At 33.5% G+C, this 17571-nt stretch overlaps 2 protein-coding genes across 12 annotated transcripts in view; one reads left to right on the forward strand and one right to left on the reverse strand.

Annotated features, from left to right (window-relative positions):
• Positions 1-654: 654 nt before the first annotated feature.
• Lztr1 (Leucine zipper like transcription regulator 1) lies at positions 655-5212 on the forward strand. Its single transcript, XM_083101424.1, has 11 exons — positions 655-1088; positions 1264-1572; positions 1697-1811; positions 1919-2085; positions 2165-2366; positions 2439-2795; positions 3114-3555; positions 3635-3813; positions 3973-4257; positions 4343-4525; positions 4720-5212. The coding sequence occupies exons 1-10, from the start codon at positions 949-951 to the stop codon at positions 4460-4462; spliced, it is 2316 nt and encodes a 771-aa protein (XP_082957550.1). The 5' UTR covers positions 655-948; the 3' UTR covers positions 4463-4525; positions 4720-5212.
• A 738-nt stretch (positions 5213-5950) lies between these two features.
• Positions 5951-17571, reverse strand: part of LOC145972657 (pleckstrin homology domain-containing family G member 5) — an 85676-nt gene continuing 74055 nt past the window's right edge. For 8 of the 11 annotated variants that reach the window (XM_083101422.1, XM_083101419.1, XM_083101418.1 and 5 more), the window contains 13 exons: positions 16305-16381; positions 13329-13608; positions 12561-12706; positions 12113-12424; positions 11543-11692; positions 11050-11313; positions 10506-10721; positions 9935-10155; positions 9650-9826; positions 9343-9548; positions 8526-8761; positions 7925-8203; positions 5951-7859 (listed from right to left, as the gene is read on the reverse strand). In XM_083101422.1, coding sequence (XP_082957548.1) covers positions 8198-8203; positions 8526-8761; positions 9343-9548; positions 9650-9826; positions 9935-10155; positions 10506-10721; positions 11050-11313; positions 11543-11692; positions 12113-12424; positions 12561-12706; positions 13329-13608; positions 16305-16381 — 2291 coding nt within the window. In that variant the 3' untranslated portion in view covers positions 5951-7859; positions 7925-8197. Of the gene's footprint in view, positions 8204-8525; positions 8762-9342; positions 9549-9649; positions 9827-9934; positions 10156-10505; positions 10722-11049; positions 11314-11542; positions 11693-12112; positions 12425-12560; positions 12707-13328; positions 13609-16304; positions 16382-17571 lie in introns of all 11 variants that reach the window. The other 3 variants (XM_083101420.1, XM_083101421.1, XM_083101415.1) reach the window with 3 other exon arrangements.

A 17571-nucleotide genomic window follows, 5' to 3' on the forward strand; every position in this document is an offset into this window, starting at 1 on the left:
TACGCTTATAATAATAAATCTAAGAAAATAAATATAAATAATATTATATACAAATTTTATAATTTTAAGTAATTTATATATATATATATATATATATATATATATATATATAAATTACTTAAAATTATAAAATTTGTATATAATATTATTTATATTTATTTTCTTAGATTTATTATTATAAGCGTAACTCTTTAGAGTATGTCAAAGTTTACTGTTGCAAAACATGACTATTTAATTCACTTTGTTATTGTAGTCAAAATTTGCTATCTTTATTCTAAAAAAATTTATAGCTGTAAAACAATTGTGAAGGACTTTGTTATTACATAAGAAAAAAATTATATAAAAACTTCTATATCAAGAACAAATATCTAAGATTATTTCTTTTGTCACACGACTTTCATTTTACGATATTCATAGCAATTAAATTTAGCAGTTATAAAGAGAAATTGTTAAATATAATTTATAATATATATAATATATTCAAAAATAATTATTAATCAATTATTGTATGAATATAATATACTTCAATTTTATAATTGAGAAAATTAAAAATTTTACATTATATATAAGGGCCAAAAAATGTTTCATTATGTATATATAGATTTCTCATGCCATGTGATATATATATGTCACATAAAGATATATGACATCTTCATTGATGCCGACGATGGCGGCGTAGCGTGACGTAGAGACACGGTACATACATACAAATGTATGTGGGTGCTAGGTATTGATTCTTCCAATTTACGCGCGACACACATGTTTTTGACACATGTATGCTCCGTTTCGCGGAGCGATCTTGAACGTTGATTTCTACGATGACTTAAAGTTTTTCGTTGTGCGGTGCGCTCAAAGTCGACGGATATACATCGATGCTCGTCTCAATGGCAGAGAAAGATACGTCAATGAGGAAAAGCGCATAGGTTAAGGAGAGAACGATCCATTCACATGAATGAGACACTATTTCGTGAGCGTGCGAAAATGGATAACATGGCAACTGCTGAATGTTTAACGTTGGATTTGGGTCCGTTTGAGACGGTACATCGATGGCAACGTATGCCAGAGTGTGATGAATTTGTCGGTGCCAGGTAAAAATTAATTATTATTTGCATTCTTTGAACTCTCTGCTCTTGCTACTTTTTCAATTTGATTCTATCATTTATAATAATTTAACATTTTATATCACACAATTCGCGCAATACATTTAAAACGAAATAATTATTCATAACATTGATAAAATTAATTGTTCTTTCCTTTTTACAGACGTAGCAAACATACAATTGTAGCATATAAAGATGCTATTTATGTTTTTGGCGGTGACAATGGTAAAAGAATGTTGAATGATTTACTGCGCTTTGATGTGAAAGAAAAGTCTTGGGGTAGAGCGTTTGCAACGGGAACTCCACCTGCACCACGCTACCATCACTCTGCGGTCGTTCACGGATCATCAATGTTTGTGTTTGGTGGTTATACCGGGGATATCCACTCCAACTCCAATCTCAGTAATAAGAATGATCTGTTTGAGTATCGCTTTCAGACTGGTCAGTGGACAGAATGGAAATTTATTGGACTGTAAATATTATTTATATACTTTAAGAATTCTCTTTGTAATATCTGGCAATTCTTGCTTCTTAGTATTTTATCATTTTAATCAATATATTTTATTTATTTCTCAAACACATCAATATATTTGTAGGACTCCAGTGCCTAGATCTGCACATGGTGCTGCTGTATATGATAATAAATTATGGATATTTGCAGGCTACGATGGTAATGCTAGATTGAATGATATGTGGACGATATCATTGTTGGTAGGATATTTTATAAATATTTATAAAACATTATAAACATATAAACAAATATATTGAAAAATTATATAATGTAAAGACACCTTATTTTAATTAAATAATTTTGTTAGCCTGGTGATCTTAAAGCATGGGAAGAAGTTATTCCAGCTGGTGAGCGTCCACCGACATGTTGCAACTTTCCTGTCGCAGTAGCCCGAGAATCCATGTTTGTTTTTAGTGGTCAGAGTGGGGCTCGGACAACTAACAGTCTCTTTCAATTTCACTTTAGGGAAAGACGGTAAATTTTATTACGATAATTGATTACATATTTGCATAATCTGTGGGATTTATAATTCATAAATTATACTTTTTTCTAGATGGACACGAATATCGACGGACCATATATTACGTGGCGCACCGCCGCCACCCGCGCGACGATACGGTCACACCATGGTCAGCTTTGATCGTCATCTTTATGTGTTTGGTGGTGCGGCTGATTCGGCTCTGTCCAACGATCTACATTGTTATGATCTCGACACGCAAACGTGGAATGTCATCTTACCGTCCTCTGATAGTCAGGTAGACAACCTGTCTTTGCAATTGTATTTTTTTCATCTCTTTTTTTATAATTATATATAATGCTATATATAGGTACCACCTGGTCGACTTTTCCACGCTGCCGCCGTCATCGGAGAGGCAATGTTCATTTTTGGAGGAACTGTGGACAACAACATACGTTCCGCCGAAATGTATCGCTTTCAGTTTTCATCGTATCCCAAGTGCACGTTGCACGACGATTTCGGCAGACTACTCAATATTCGTCTCTTCTGTGACGTAGAATTTATCGTGGGCGAGCTGGAGACCAAAATACCGGCGCACATAGCTATGGTGGCGGCGCGCTCACAATTTCTCCGGGCGCGTATTCGACAAGCTCGTGAGAAAAGGGACAAACATCTGGAACAAGTGTTTAGTACAGTTGATGTACCCATCAAAGTCCCACCATTGGAGGTGATTTGATTGAAACATCGAATTTAATATCTTGTGTTTTCATTTTACCCAAAAAATTTGTGGAAAAACAAAAAAATATATAACTAATATAAATGGATATTTATTTATATTGAAGTATATTTTATCAAAAATATTTATAAAATTTTACTAATTTTTATTTGTTGGTTTTGACTACGAATCTTTGTATTTATTGTAAAATTTTATATACTATTCTTTATAAAATAGTAATAGTTAATATTTCACTTTTTTTGTGACAATCAAGAAGAATAAAAAAAACTAAAGGCTTTATAAAGTCACTAAACTTATGTTATCTTATAGGTGATATTGAAAGACGCTGTGCCTGAAGCTTTTGAAATGGTGCTAAACTACATTTATACCGATCATATCGATCCCACTAAAAGATCGGATGACAAAATCGAGGATCCGCAGAGTAATCGCATCGTACTTCTTATGATGGACGTATATCGTCTCGCTGTGCAATTCAATATGGAACGCTTGGAACAGTTGTGTGTTAATTACCTCGAGGCAACCATAAGTCACGCCAATGTCTTAGAGGCTTTGCGTAATGCCGTGCATTTAAAGCTATATTTTATAAAAGAGTTTTGCCTCAGTTTCGTCGTCAAGGAGAATAATTACAACTTAATCGTAATGAGCCAAGAATTTGAAACTCTCGATCAACCGCTAATGGTAGAAATTATTAGGAGACGACAGATGCCTCAAACCAGAACTTTTACAAAGTACGAATACGAATCTGTCACTGGTGTGTATCTTTTGCAATGTATATGTTCACATGTACTTTTACAAAGTATTTTTTTATGTTAATCGAATTTGTTCGTTAGGAACTAGTCTGGAGCAAGATATGGAAGCATTTTTGAAGAATGTTGGTCGGGAATTTTGCGACATCACATTAATGCTGGACGATATGCCGATTACGGCGCATAAGGCTATTCTCGCGGCGCGATGTAGTTACTTTGAAGCAATGTTTCGATCTTTTATGCCTGAAAATAACATGGTGAATGTAAGTTTGAACAATTTATAAAAATAGATATACACATTGCCAATACATATTTTAAACAATGAAAAAGAAGAGACTATATGTAGAATATTTTACAATATTATATTCTACAATGCACACACACAATTAATGAAAATAAAATATGTTATTTTTTATTTTTAGATACAAATCGGAGAGATGATACCATCATTAGAGTCTTTCTACTCATTGCTGAGGTACATTTATTATGCGGATGTTTCAATGCCCCCTGAAGACTCCCTATATCTGTTTACTGCACCAGTATTTTACGGCTTTACGAACAACCGGCTTCAAGCGTTTTGCAAACAGAATCTTGAGATGAATGTTACTTTTGAGAATGTTATACAGATTTTAGAGGCAGCCGACAGGATGCAAGCTACCGATATGAAGAAATATGCACTAAATCTGATAGTTCATCACTTTAGTAAGGTACAGATCGTATTTGACACATAACATTACAACACATATCATTTCAATATGCATATATCTGTATAACAAAGTATTGCTTCTACAGGTTGCAAGGCTTCCAAGATTAAGACAATTGAGTCGCGAACTTTTGCTGGATATTATCGAAGCGTTGGCCGACGAACGTAGCGAAGCTAGAACGTGTCAAGACATGACAAATGATTGCTGACGGATTTCTACTTCAGATCGTCGTCCATGTAGTTGGGATTTACCATCACCGTGCAGTTTCCAAGTGAGTACAAAAGATCTTTTCTCTAAAGAAACTTTTGTTTTTATTTTCAATATTGCCGAGTTTCGTCTTTAATAGTGAATTACAGATATTATTTAAGTATTATGTAAATGCATATATGTAAATGCCATGTAATACGAATAATAAAGAAGCTAAAAATATTAGCACAATAATATCTCGGAATTTTCTCATTCTAGGAATTGTGTCGGGTGAATTTCATTCTCATAGGACGAACGATTCTGTTTGTCGGTAACTGTTATCTCGATCATACAGCTAAATCTTGCTTGACGTCAGATATACAAACTCTGCTGCCATTATCGATGACTACATCATCCGCTTCGATTCATGAATCATCTATTACGTGCAATATCGATCATCCAGATACGTCGTCTCGTTGTAGCGACGACAGGAGGCAACACCAATGGTCTACCATTACCCGTCGCTGTTCCGTCAGTTGCAACGTATTGAGACGCACTGTCGTTGCACTATCGGACTTCGGGCTTAGGAAATTATTCCCATAATCGAGATTTTATTAATGTTAAATGAAATGGCAATGATTTTTACTTTTGTGTTGTAGAGAATTGCTTAATATAAAATGTGTGTATGAGAAATTTTAATGTAAGATTATACATACTTAGTGACTGTCTCTATGTGATGTAACAGAATATTAAAAACATCATATGATATGTACACAGGATAAATGGAAAGATATATTTTCTATAGATAGATCAATATCTCAATGGTCATTTGAAGAATAATGTACATTATTTCTTCAATCGGTGATTGTTATAATACTGATTTAGTTGTACAGAGAGTTAAAATATGAGTAGATAATGGTAACTTTTGTTTTTATAACTTTTTTTAAAAAAAGAAAAGGAACTCTCCCCCTTGTTCTAAAAAAATATATGTATACAGATATAATATATAGTATATTTTACATTAAATAAAACTGAATAAAAGAAGACGATGATTATATAATTATTATTTTTATATCATATATTTAAATATATTTAAAATATATGATATATTCTTATGATTTGAATATTCATTACTATTGTTAAATAGATTTTTATCTACGATGAAGATATAATTTTGGATAAAATTTGTTACTGTAATGAAATTGCTTAAGTAATTATGCACAGATGTAGAATTTATTCGAAGCAAATCTCTGACAAAATATATATACTTCAATGATTGGACATTTAAACCAGATTCATAGACTATAGATTTTTTGCCTTTTTTTTTAATATAGAGTTCAAATCTGCGCTAAACGAGACTCCGTTAAAATTTAAGTCTCAGTTAAGTAGATTTAAATTACTTGCTATATATTATTTTGTTATTTCCTTTACTTGTCCTTTATCGGTACATTTGATTTGACAGCGGAATGTGCTGTAGATTTCGGAATTATGTTTAGATAAATTATTTACGTACTGTTTATATAATAAATAATTATTTTTTAATATATACATATAATTATTACATGTAATTATTTAATATATATGTATCATTTACATATATAATAAAAAAAGTTACAAATTATAGGACAAACGGTAATATTAATGAGCGCAGTCAATAAATTATGTATTATATTTCAATCTCGATTATAATTGTACATACATACGATTTGTATCTTTATAGAAGTAATTAATGCTTCAAACTTAAGGGCAAATAATACGAATCGAGGGAACGAGAGGAACCGGACAACAGGAGCTCGTATAAAATCATTGCCCTATCTTTTCCTGTCTCTCTCTTTCTTTCTTTTTTATATAACATTATCTCTATAGATGGCATTATTGTGTCTAATGTTATCTCTAAATAGATGATATTTATTTTTTGAATATGTGCCCAATTAGTAACGCATTTCAAAAATCGATCACGAAATCGATTCTTACATCTTGGAACAAAATCGTCCAGTCGGATTTGTACTTGTAAAGTAAATATTTTTTCCGTGTCTCTCCTCTTTTCGTTCCTTCATCCTGCTATTTATTATATTGTGCTTTTTCACAAGAAATAACGCAACGTTTACAATCCATTATAGCTTGTTTTTCATAATCTTCGACATACATGTTGATGACATGTTGACGACATACAATACTTCGACATAGTTATTGAATTTTCTTTCATGTAATAAAGTGACTAAATGGAAAAATGCGAGTTTGCAAGTAAAAAATATACATAGTTAAAAAAATAAAAGGAACGTGTGATAGTCTGAACGTTTGATGATCTCCCCTCTGCTTGAATTTGCTGTGTTACTCTCATTTCGAAGTTTTGGATAATATGTGATCGATTATTGTATTTGCATGTTACACTGCTATTGAATTCACGGCAATATTTTAAATATGTTTTAATGTTCCCCTCTCTTATATTTGTTACTTACATCTCATACGGACGCATATTCCGTCAATCATTTGTTACGCTCAAGATTGTTTCAAAAAGTTTATTAATAAACTTAACGATTTAAAACTGAACAAGTGAAAAGGAATTATTTTCATTCATTCATTTTTAAATCATTAAGTTATAATATTCACCAGAGCCGTCGCGAGACAATGTGCAAATTGTGCATTGCATAACAGCCCATGTGCACGAAGGGAGAGAGGGTAGTTTTAAATCCAAACAAATTGAACAATATTATGTTTAAAATCATATTTTATGCAATTTACCTTTCTTTTGACTAAATTTAAGTTTCACGTTCAAACTTTTGCAAATAAGTATGATATCATTATTCTATTCAATAACAATTTCAGAGAAGTGTATTCAATTCATCAAATTCGGCACGTCAAGCTAAAGTTTTTTTTCTTTTTTAGAATAAACACAAAAATAAAGTGATTTTAAATTCTTTTTAGCTTAAAATATTTTGATATCTTCCTATATATTCTTGTTACTTTACTAATTTATTCGTTGAACCTGAAAAAGGCAATTGTACTTGAAATTCTTTTTTTAATCATTAGAAAATATTGGATGCGCCAAATTGTATTTTCAATGTAATTTCAATTGTAATTTCGATTTCTTATTCTCTAAAAATTTTTCTTCGCTAAAATGTTAAATAAATTCTTTTATAAAGGCGTCTTAAATATCAACGACGGCCCTACACACTCACTATGTAATCTTAATGTAATTACGCTAAGTAGGCCTTTTTGTTCGTCGCTTAAAAGTCTAAATTGTACGAATGTTGAATATTGCATGCGACTGTTCAACACCAAGGCGATGCAATATTAAACATAGACAATTCGGACTTGGATAAATATTATAAAGAAACATCTACTATTACAAGGATAACGAGATAAAGTAGCAATACGGTCGTGGTACAAACTTCACGTTGATTTCGAATGGCCCCAATCTGAAAATGCAGAAACAACGATATGGGCAAATGGCTCTATCGTTTTACGGCGTGACGCGTCTTACCGATTGTAAAATTGCTTGATACGTTTCCAGATAGAATTCCAGAGAGTGCGAGATAATCAATCCTCGAAGATCAAATTCGCTCCTCAATTTTTGTTTTCTATGTGAAAGTGTGTGCAGCACTCACACATAGAGTTAAAGAGAAGATGCATCTCATCAAGCATTACATATCACGTATATCCACGTCGAACTTTACATATCACGTACATCCATGTCGGCGATGTGATCCATATTATATATTCTTTGGAAAATTCTTTTTGCAGATCAGTTTGCCGGTCATTTCTACGAGTAATAATAGTTGCGTGTTATCAATAAACATCTACAATATTAAAGCAACAATTTAAATTTAATTTAAAGTAATCATCAATATAATATCTTTTTGATCTATTATCTCACATTGGACATTTAGAATATTATCATTCTCTTCTTTCATTCTTTATTATCACTTTGTCACATTTTTTTTACAATTATTCGAGTCGCACATAATTGTTAAATAATAAGTTGAGGAGCATTTCAGAAACAATTCGTTATAAGTTGATATAAATATAGATTTGCTTTATTAACTTTTAACAAAAATGTGCTAATATATGTGTAATATGGTTACCTTTTCTTCGACGACGCTACTCATCGACGGCACTCTCTGCGAAGGATCTAACCTTCTCCGTCTCTCCTCGATAACTTCGGTATCGGAATTGCTTATCGTGGTTGCCTGCATCACCGGTTGCGTCAAGGATGTATTCACATGCCTCGTTTTGATCAAGGGCGGATTTCGAGATTGCGGTAACGCGAATGCTCGCCTGAGAGCACCTCGTGGCGGCGACGGTGGTGGATAGGATATACCTGACGACACATAATCGGTACATGAATATCCGTTTAAAGCATATCGTTAAAGACGTATTTTTGTTTACAAATAAAAAAAAATTCCGGTATAAAACAATAATCAAAATTGAATTATGGATAGATAAGTATCAAACAAAATTATACATTTTTATGAATACAAATTTTTATCAATATTTATTGGAGCTCTCAAATGAAAATTATATTTATAGATATCTAGGAAATAATATCTGTAACAAAGAAGTCTATCAAACGATTCATCAACATTTTATGTCTATATCTACATTAAACTATGTATTACAACACCTTCCTTGTATTATATCGTTTCTCTCGTTCCTGGATGACAATTCCGCTATTTCTAATAAGCAAATGGCATTAAGATATATAATTTCAAAATAGAGAAGCGTTTAGCGAGATAAATACTCGTGATAGTAATTTACATATTTCTATGATTTCTAATCAGCGTGCGTTTCTAATCAGAAGTAGAGACTATGCGAGACTACATCGTTAGTGTGGTCTTTGTAATTAAGAACAGAAGTGCAAATAATATAGAAATAAACATAGAAATTCGCGTCGGTAATTGCTACCTCGGTGTCCTGGTGAAAGCAGAGTGTCTTTGCTCTTTGTCATCTGCGGCACGATGAGCAACGAGTTCGGTGGCGTCGGTAACACAGTAGAAGTTTGTGGTGAGGTGGCTAGCGTCAAATTGGGCAGCGATTGTCCCAGACTCGAATACGGCACTTGGACACTCAGCGTGTTCGGCGTCGGGGATTTACCCAATAACGAACGTCTGATTCGGATAATGAGTTTTAATAGAGATGTTATTAGATCATTTACTTTGCAATTCTCATCAATGAAATTGCAAGCTTGAGGTTTCAATATTGCACTGACCTTATATGCAAAGATCTGTGATTATGCCCAGAACTGGATTCGCCACCCTCTTCCGACGACAACGAACTCGACGCTCGCGGTTGTTCGTTTGTTTCCACGCTGACGTTTCTGCTCGGAATATAACTGGGTAGAAAACTGCTACTTCCCGGAGACACGCCTTCCATCTCCATACTACCGCTGAAAATAATGGAATGCATTCTAATAGACATTTTACATACAATTGTGTCGCATAGACAACACTTTGATTATGTGTTGATATTTTTTTCCAATTTTTTGGATATATACCTGTGACTATGAGCAAGACTGCTAACATGCGAGGCTCTGCTACTACCACGTGGAGTTCTTGGAAAGTTCCCCTCGCACTCTTCTGTCTCGAAATCGCCATCACCCAACGTACTCGGTTGCCTGCTGACAGTTGCCAGATTCATTACTGGCTCGGTACCAAGTGACGGTACTTTTATCATTACAAATTGTTGCTGGGCGTGTCTCAAAGACTCCATCCACGACTGAAAAAACGTGGTAGTGTTAGTTCGAAACAACTTCTACTCGTTAATTAGAAACTCTTAGCTAAAAACGTAAAGATCCATAGTCATTGAGATCATTAGCATTAGTTTAACTTAAAGTTTAATTAATACTATCTTCTCTTTTCTAGATCATTAAAAAATTGCGTTGTGTATGTATAAGCTAGAAAGAGAGAAGATTTAATTTAAACTATTACCGTTAATTAAGCGACATTGCTGAAGACTGTCGTTAATGAAGGTACACTACGAACATGGAATCTAAATCGAACCGGACAGTCAACATTTCGCGAACTTTGTAATTCGTCGTAATTCGTGATGGCTGTTTGTCGAGTTACCTTGGCTAGTTTCGGGTCACCGGCGCTGAGAATTAAAGCAGCCGAAACTGTCCCGTACTCGTTAAGATAAACCAATCCAAGACTGGACGGTTCTTTGACCTCGTGTATTCGTATCCGGTCGACAACATACGGTTGCCTAATGATCTTGAACATTTTTTTCGTTGTAGGTTTGCAAATTAACAGCATGTCCGTCAATAATAGTACGTGCACTTCCATCTATAAAAGATAATTGACAGATATCATATTTCACTTTTTATTTCATATAATATAGAATTAAATAATTGTTTGGTATTTTTAAGATAAAAAAATAAAAGAGAAAGTTAGAAAATTAGATAAATTTATAGAAACTATTTCATAAAATAAGCCAAATTACAGTAATTATTAATATTACAGTATTATTTTCAATTATCTCGCTTTTTATCGACAATTATGCATATTTTTTTCATCTATATATTTCTATGTAATTTTATTTTATTCATTGTATTATAAACTCATTATATATAGTTTTAATTTGATTAAATAACATTATTTATAACGTATATACTTTGCTGGTGGCATCTCTTAATTTCAAATCCCCCTCTCGAAGAAGGGTTCTCAAACTGTCCTTTGGGCACCCGGGCATCGGCACCGTGGTAATATCGAGATTGCTGTACAGTTTTATCAGTTTTTCCACTTCCTCATCGAGCCCTTTAGATTCCACGACGTCGTAACTCTCTAAACGGGAGGCAGCGCTGTCCAGCTGAGCGGCCTCCTCGTTTCTTCTCAGGGCCGCGTTCACGGACGCCACGAAACCGTCGACAGACTTGATCTACATGCGAAATGAATCTTTCAAACGGAATTATCGCTCTTGTGAGCTTTCTTTCTCACAATTTTCTTTCGGTATGAATTAGATTTATAATTAATAGGATTCGCTTTATCTGCGAAACGCAACGCCAAACTTGGAAAATTTTTTGGATCTACTTCCCTTTTGCTTGCCATCCTTATTTGGTTACATTAATGGAAAGTAAAAATTGAGAAAAGTAGAAAATTTATCTTACCATATGAACTAATTCCGTACGTTGCTCTTCGTTTTCGGTATTTTTATAAACGGCTTTAAGCAGAAGCGAATACCTAGTCAACCTCTGCATCGGCATCACTAGTATGTCCATAAGTTTCAATCGGTTGCAGTCCTTTTGCGTTTCGCACCACTGTAATATTAATTAAAATATTGTTAATATAATTTGCATCATTATTTTCATCTTTATAATTTATTTCTAATAATAATGATTATTATTAAAAGTAAAGATTTATCTACGTATTAAACTGTGAAATCTATTAAAATAAAAGATCTGTTCGTTACGAATTTTTCTATGTATACAGAAAAAGGAACAGAGAAGATTTAATTCAAGTTATTTTTCTTCTCACTCATTTTTGTTGACTTGTTTATTGTATGATACATCGTTATGCATACCTAGTGTTTCACAGTTAAAACCGTTTTCATAATTCATATTAAATCGCAAACTGTCCATCACTTCCATAGTAAATTAGCCAATAATGGGATAATTGACTGAGTAAAGTTTCGTAATATATAGGAACAAGTAGAAGAGATTAATAGAGCGTGTACATACTACCAGATACGCCGTGAAAAGCTGGTTATCATTCAGCCGGTCCTTACAATATTGCTGACACTTGCTTTGTTCGGCGCAGTATCTCGTATAAGGTGCAAACGTCTGTTCAAAAGTTTCGAAGCCCAGCAAAAGATGACCAGGATCGAGCGGTTGTCCGCTTGATCTCGACGTATTCACCATCGTGAGCAGATACTCCGTCCAAAAGTAGCGATTAGCGGCGTAGATATCGGGTATATTGCTGAACAACTTGGACCTGTCGACCTCGTTCAGGATATTCGAGGCCTGCAGGCTACAGAGGCACGCCATGAAGAGCTGCGATATCAGAGACGACGATCATTACTTTTTAGGAAGATTGAGAACTTTAATCTCAATTATCTTTCTACTCTAATTATAGTGAGTTTTAATTTCCAGATATTCGTGGCATATAAATTACCGATATTTTACTCACATCGGTTACGACCTTTAACGTTTTAATGTAAGCCACTTCGGTTTCAGCCAATTCCCAGAGAGCGGTTTGTTGCTGTGTTTGTTTCTCCGAGAGTAGATGAGAATTCTCGACTATGTTGCGCCAGTCATCCTCTAAACTGTAGAGCGCTGAAACAATACAAAGACTAAGGATGCTTATATTACAATGGCACCTGAGTTATAGCTATAGCAAACACCCTACGTGATTTATTTAAATTATTCTTTATAGAGCATGTGAAGATATAAATTTTCTAAGAAAATAAAGAAAATGAAAAAGGAAAATTACGCTTTAAGTCAAGTCTCTCGCGTAAAATCACGTCGATCAAACGACAAACTAAACTATTTTGTTTAAAACACACAAGAATGTCTCTTATTCATTGACTTTCGATTTTCGATACTGCACGCGTTAACGGAAGGATACTATTAGTAATTTAAATTAACTACAACGTCGCCGACCGCACTTGATATATATCTATACAATACCTTAGAATTAATTTTGCCCGACTCGAACCATCGCGCATTTTGCCCTCGAACATAAATATTGTTCCGAGAGGTGGAAGTAAAAGAATAATATTACTTTTCGACAACAGTCATTAAGCAGGAATTTTCAAACTTTACTAATTCTGTTTGCATGCAACGAATGGTGACTGACGGTAAAAAAGGAGAATTTAAACAGTTTTTCGCGGATATTTTTTCGAGGATGACATTTGGAGATTTTATCAGTTCGAGAAGAGAAGAGCAGAATTCCTACCTTCTTCGTTGATCGTTGGATCACACTGAAAATGAATATTAGCTGGTTTCGGCACGCCATGCTTGTTGTACTCGTCCAATTGGGCAGTTAAAAGGTCCATCTTGATACCCTTGGTGTTGGTGAAGAACCCGCTCCAGCGTTGCTTACTGGTTTTGAGTCCCGCAGCCCCAGCCGAACTCCGACCAGAAGCGAGCGTTGTGCAGACACCACCAACTTCGGAATCGACGTTCGTATCTTCGGTGGAAACGCTGAAGAAACGACCGCTTCGGCCTCGATAATTCTGTCGATAAAAAATTTCTAATTAGAGTCTATTAAAAAATGTTCTAATTAGAGTCTATAAGTGAGAGATTTAATCACAACGTCAGGAAAAAATAAAAATATATTTTCTCTCTATATAATATTTTTATTTATTATTTCTTTATAGATAATAGAAATATATTTCTTTAACATTTTTGCGAATATTAATATTGCATTACTCGTAAAGAGAGGGAGAGAGCGCGAAATGTCTGGCGTAAAATGACTTTGACAAATTATTAACATCTTCAAACTCGTTCACTTGTCAAACGATTATGCCGCGGTCGTGCATCAAATCGAAAGCTTCTTGAAATGAAGGCAACATTCTAGAAATTGCTCGTTCAGTTATCGCGCTCTGTAATCCGTTATCGAGTGTGCGATGTGTTGGTAACGCCATGAATAATGTATCGCGTCCAACGCAGGGCCAATCCGCGTTAAGGGAAACTTTCCCAGCATTTTATTAACGTTATCCTTTCGTCGTGCACCGCGTCACTCACCGCGACAAATCGCTCTCGTTACGCTTCCGTACATTATATCGTGCGTTACTATATTTACGAAAACGCTTCCTCATATATACCAATACGATTATACATTCATCGATTTCACGCTTGACGCAATTTAACTCATTTTTTGTAATTTTGAAAAAGAATTATTTTTAATTGTAAAAAAGAGTCATTTTCAATTGTGAAAAAAAGAGTCGCATTTATTAATTATTTATTAATAGAATATTATTTCCCGGTCCAGAGATTAGAAATTTTCCTTTAATGCGAATAGAATGCGGTATCCGATAGTTATTGCATGTTATTTTTTTCGTTTTTGAATATTCGATAAATAATACAAATAATTTCAATTTTGTTTCAAAGATATTTTGTATTCGTCTTAAAAATGACTTTAATAAAAACCGAATTTCTTGCTCGCGCGATTACATAAAATCGCAGTTTTATTAATTTTTACGAGAATTAAAATTCTCCTGCGACATTTCAAGGACGATGAAGACAAGCGAAATATTATAGCAAATTTATTGCATGGCGATAAAAGCCTTTCTCCTCGGTAAATGTGTTTCGATGTATATGCGTTAATGTAGCGTAATCAACGTTTTGCCTGCTCGTTTCACGTGACGTCGAACGCGAGCAGATTTCATCTATAAAGTGTACCGTAATAACAGCGATAGCGAATCTTTATTACAATCTATCGTGTCTTTAATGTCCTATCCGTCACGCCGAAAATCGGCGATCTGTAAAACGCACCCTTTGCGTGAATTTTCCGAGTAACAATCGATTATAGCAAAGAAATTTAAATAATTTTTTCGACATAAAAAAGAAATATTAAGTAAAGTTAATAATTAAGACATGTACGATGCCCCGAAATTAATGTTTTAATTCTTAACAAAATTATTAATATATAATAAATTTTTTATTAATATATAATATGTAATAAAATTAATTTAGTAATTAATTTCAATAATTACTCAATTTTAATTCTGATAAAACTGCAATTGCGATAAATATAAACTTGATCGCAAAATGGAAAACGAAAATCGAAAAATGGATTCTCGAAGGTGTGTCGGATCAAATATGCGCTTGTTTCACTGACGCCCGGAGTCGGCTTTGTCTTTGACACTTGTCAGGATTAAAACTTGTTGGTTTTATTTACGTCTAGATTGAAGTACGCTGAATTGACGGAAACACGAGGGATTACATTGCTGACCAAGTGGATTCATCCGGTTGTATCCGGTACGGATGAGGCAGCTGCGTCGCGTGTTACGCGAATCGAGTTGGAATGCTGACGTAATTGTTGTTCCGACAATAGTGTAACGTACAGCACACGTACAAAGATAATAATTACTAAGACACTAGAATTCAGATGTAATTGTATAACGCTGGAATATTCAGACAATATCATGTTGGAAAATTAATTCTCTTCAATTTATTATAAAAATTTTTTATCATGAACAGTAAGAGCAAGAGTAAAGGCAAATTTTTGATTGTATTTTTGTACTTTAATTAACTGAAAATATAACGCGGCGATAAATGATGAAAATTTATTTAAAAAATTGCAGCTATTCGTATTAAATTCTTTCAAATTATATTTAATGAACAAAATTCTCGTGCGAATTTTTCAGTCATTTCTAGAAAATTTGCCGCGAGAAAATCTCGCTCCTGATATCGACAGTGTTAACCGATGATGTGCCGTCGCGTCTCATTCAACGCGACTTTGTTCGCACCCGGCGAATCGCTTTGCGATTTGTCTTTGTCAGCCCGGCTGTATTGTCGTTCCCGTATCAGTGAGTCAAGGCTCGGAAAAGGGCTACAGCATTATTGTTCGCAGATGCTAAAGCGCTTCTTCATCTTCGTAGAGCGCGTCGCTAAAAGAAAATGTTTGCGAGACAAAGGTGTGTTCGCGTTTGACAAATGATGATGCGTCGATATACTTTCTGCAAACTATATCCCGAGATGTAGACTCTGTCTTTCGCGTTAATGTGATGTAATCGTATTGTATGTGACGCGGTCTTGAATAGAGTTATATATATAAATTTCCCTTTGATCTTAAAGGGATTTCTTCGCGATAAAGACGTTAATTAAACTTTTATTTGTGCGAATCTAAGCTAGGAAATTTATCGCCTGTATGTGTTGTCGTGAAATTCAATTTAAAGTATTACTTTGACGGAAGTGAGCTACTTACTCCACTAGTTTTCCGCAACGGCACATTCTGGTTTCCCCTTTGACTCGACGTTCGAGAATTCAATCTTTCATCCTTAACTGAAATGAGAAAACGAGAGTTACTATATTACGTATATCTATATATCTGATATTTTTCAATCAATCAATTATTCTTCTTATAATTCCCGATCCAATAATTTCTATCTAATAATTTCTGTGTGTTGGGATTATAAATTGATAAAATTTATAAAGCTATGCAAACCGTAATAAACTTTGTAATATATTAATAAGAGATTATGTATCTGTTTAAAAAACAATCTTTATTTTACAAATTGCACATTCTGCGACACATTATGTAATCCGTTCGCAAAATATAAGATCCAATTAATCGCAATATTTTTTGTTGATGTTGCAAACATCATTTTCAGCATATACGAAGCGAATTCGTTTTATAGTTAAACGCTTATAAAGCATCATGGTTGAGGATCGTGAATCGAACTTTAACGACTTTGTTACTAACGCATAATATCTCTGCGTGAGAAAATTGAGAGGCTCGTTTAAATCGTACGAATGCCTGGGGCATCCCAATTTTGAGAGCTTTTCTATGGCCGACATGCCGATAGTACGCGACTCAACTTTACCTTTATCGGACGCAAAAGGATCAAAGGATCAAATGCATTATAAGGGTCGCTGTTAGCATTAACTTTACCATTATCCAGGGATAACTGGATTACTTATGCTCGTCTATTGACTCTATTAAAACTTCATGATCGCTTTGTGAAAATAAAAATGTACAAGAGATCATATTTATATATTTTTCTTTTTATTTCAATATATAAGTATTAAGTATTAAGTATTATTCAATATATAAGTTTTAGAGAATCTAGAGAGCTTTTTGAAAAGCAAAGCTCTAAATTTCGATTTATTTTTCACATATTTTTCATATCGTCTTTCTGTTTGTATTATAAAACTCCTGTTTGATTATAAAATTTATTTACTAGTAATTAAAGCATTATATCTACTATATATACTACGAACGTGTATATTTCGTTAAATTATATATATAATATTTTGAATTTTTTTCAATATATGCAAGATATACATCCTGTACATTTATATTTGAAATTAATAATTATTATATGCAAAAAAATAAATAAACATATACATATGTACTACACAAAATTTTACGAAGTTAGAAATTTATTACAGAAATTTTTATTACGGAGGAATGAAATACTTTTAGAATATGTAATTATATAATTTAATTAAATTTATATATACATGTTCGT

This window comes from Camponotus vicinus, unplaced genomic scaffold (assembly GCF_025532165.1).
Source record: "Camponotus vicinus isolate PSW18456_S1 unplaced genomic scaffold, iyCamVici1.0 SCAF_6, whole genome shotgun sequence".
NCBI classification, from domain to species: Eukaryota; Metazoa; Arthropoda; class Insecta; order Hymenoptera; family Formicidae; genus Camponotus; species Camponotus vicinus.

What these genes read in the sequence shown, in the direction of transcription:
- Lztr1 (XM_083101424.1), top strand. Translation starts at nt 949, where the DNA reads ATGAATGAGACACTATTTCGTGAGCGTGCGAAAATGGATAACATGGCA. An exon ending in TCAAAGTCCCACCATTGGAG is followed by an intron (nt 2,796 to 3,113) that starts GTGATTTGATTG and finishes GTTATCTTATAG; the next exon opens with GTGATATTGAAAGACGCTGT. An exon ending in TAGTTCATCACTTTAGTAAG is followed by an intron (nt 4,258 to 4,342) that starts GTACAGATCGTA and finishes TTGCTTCTACAG; the next exon opens with GTTGCAAGGCTTCCAAGATT.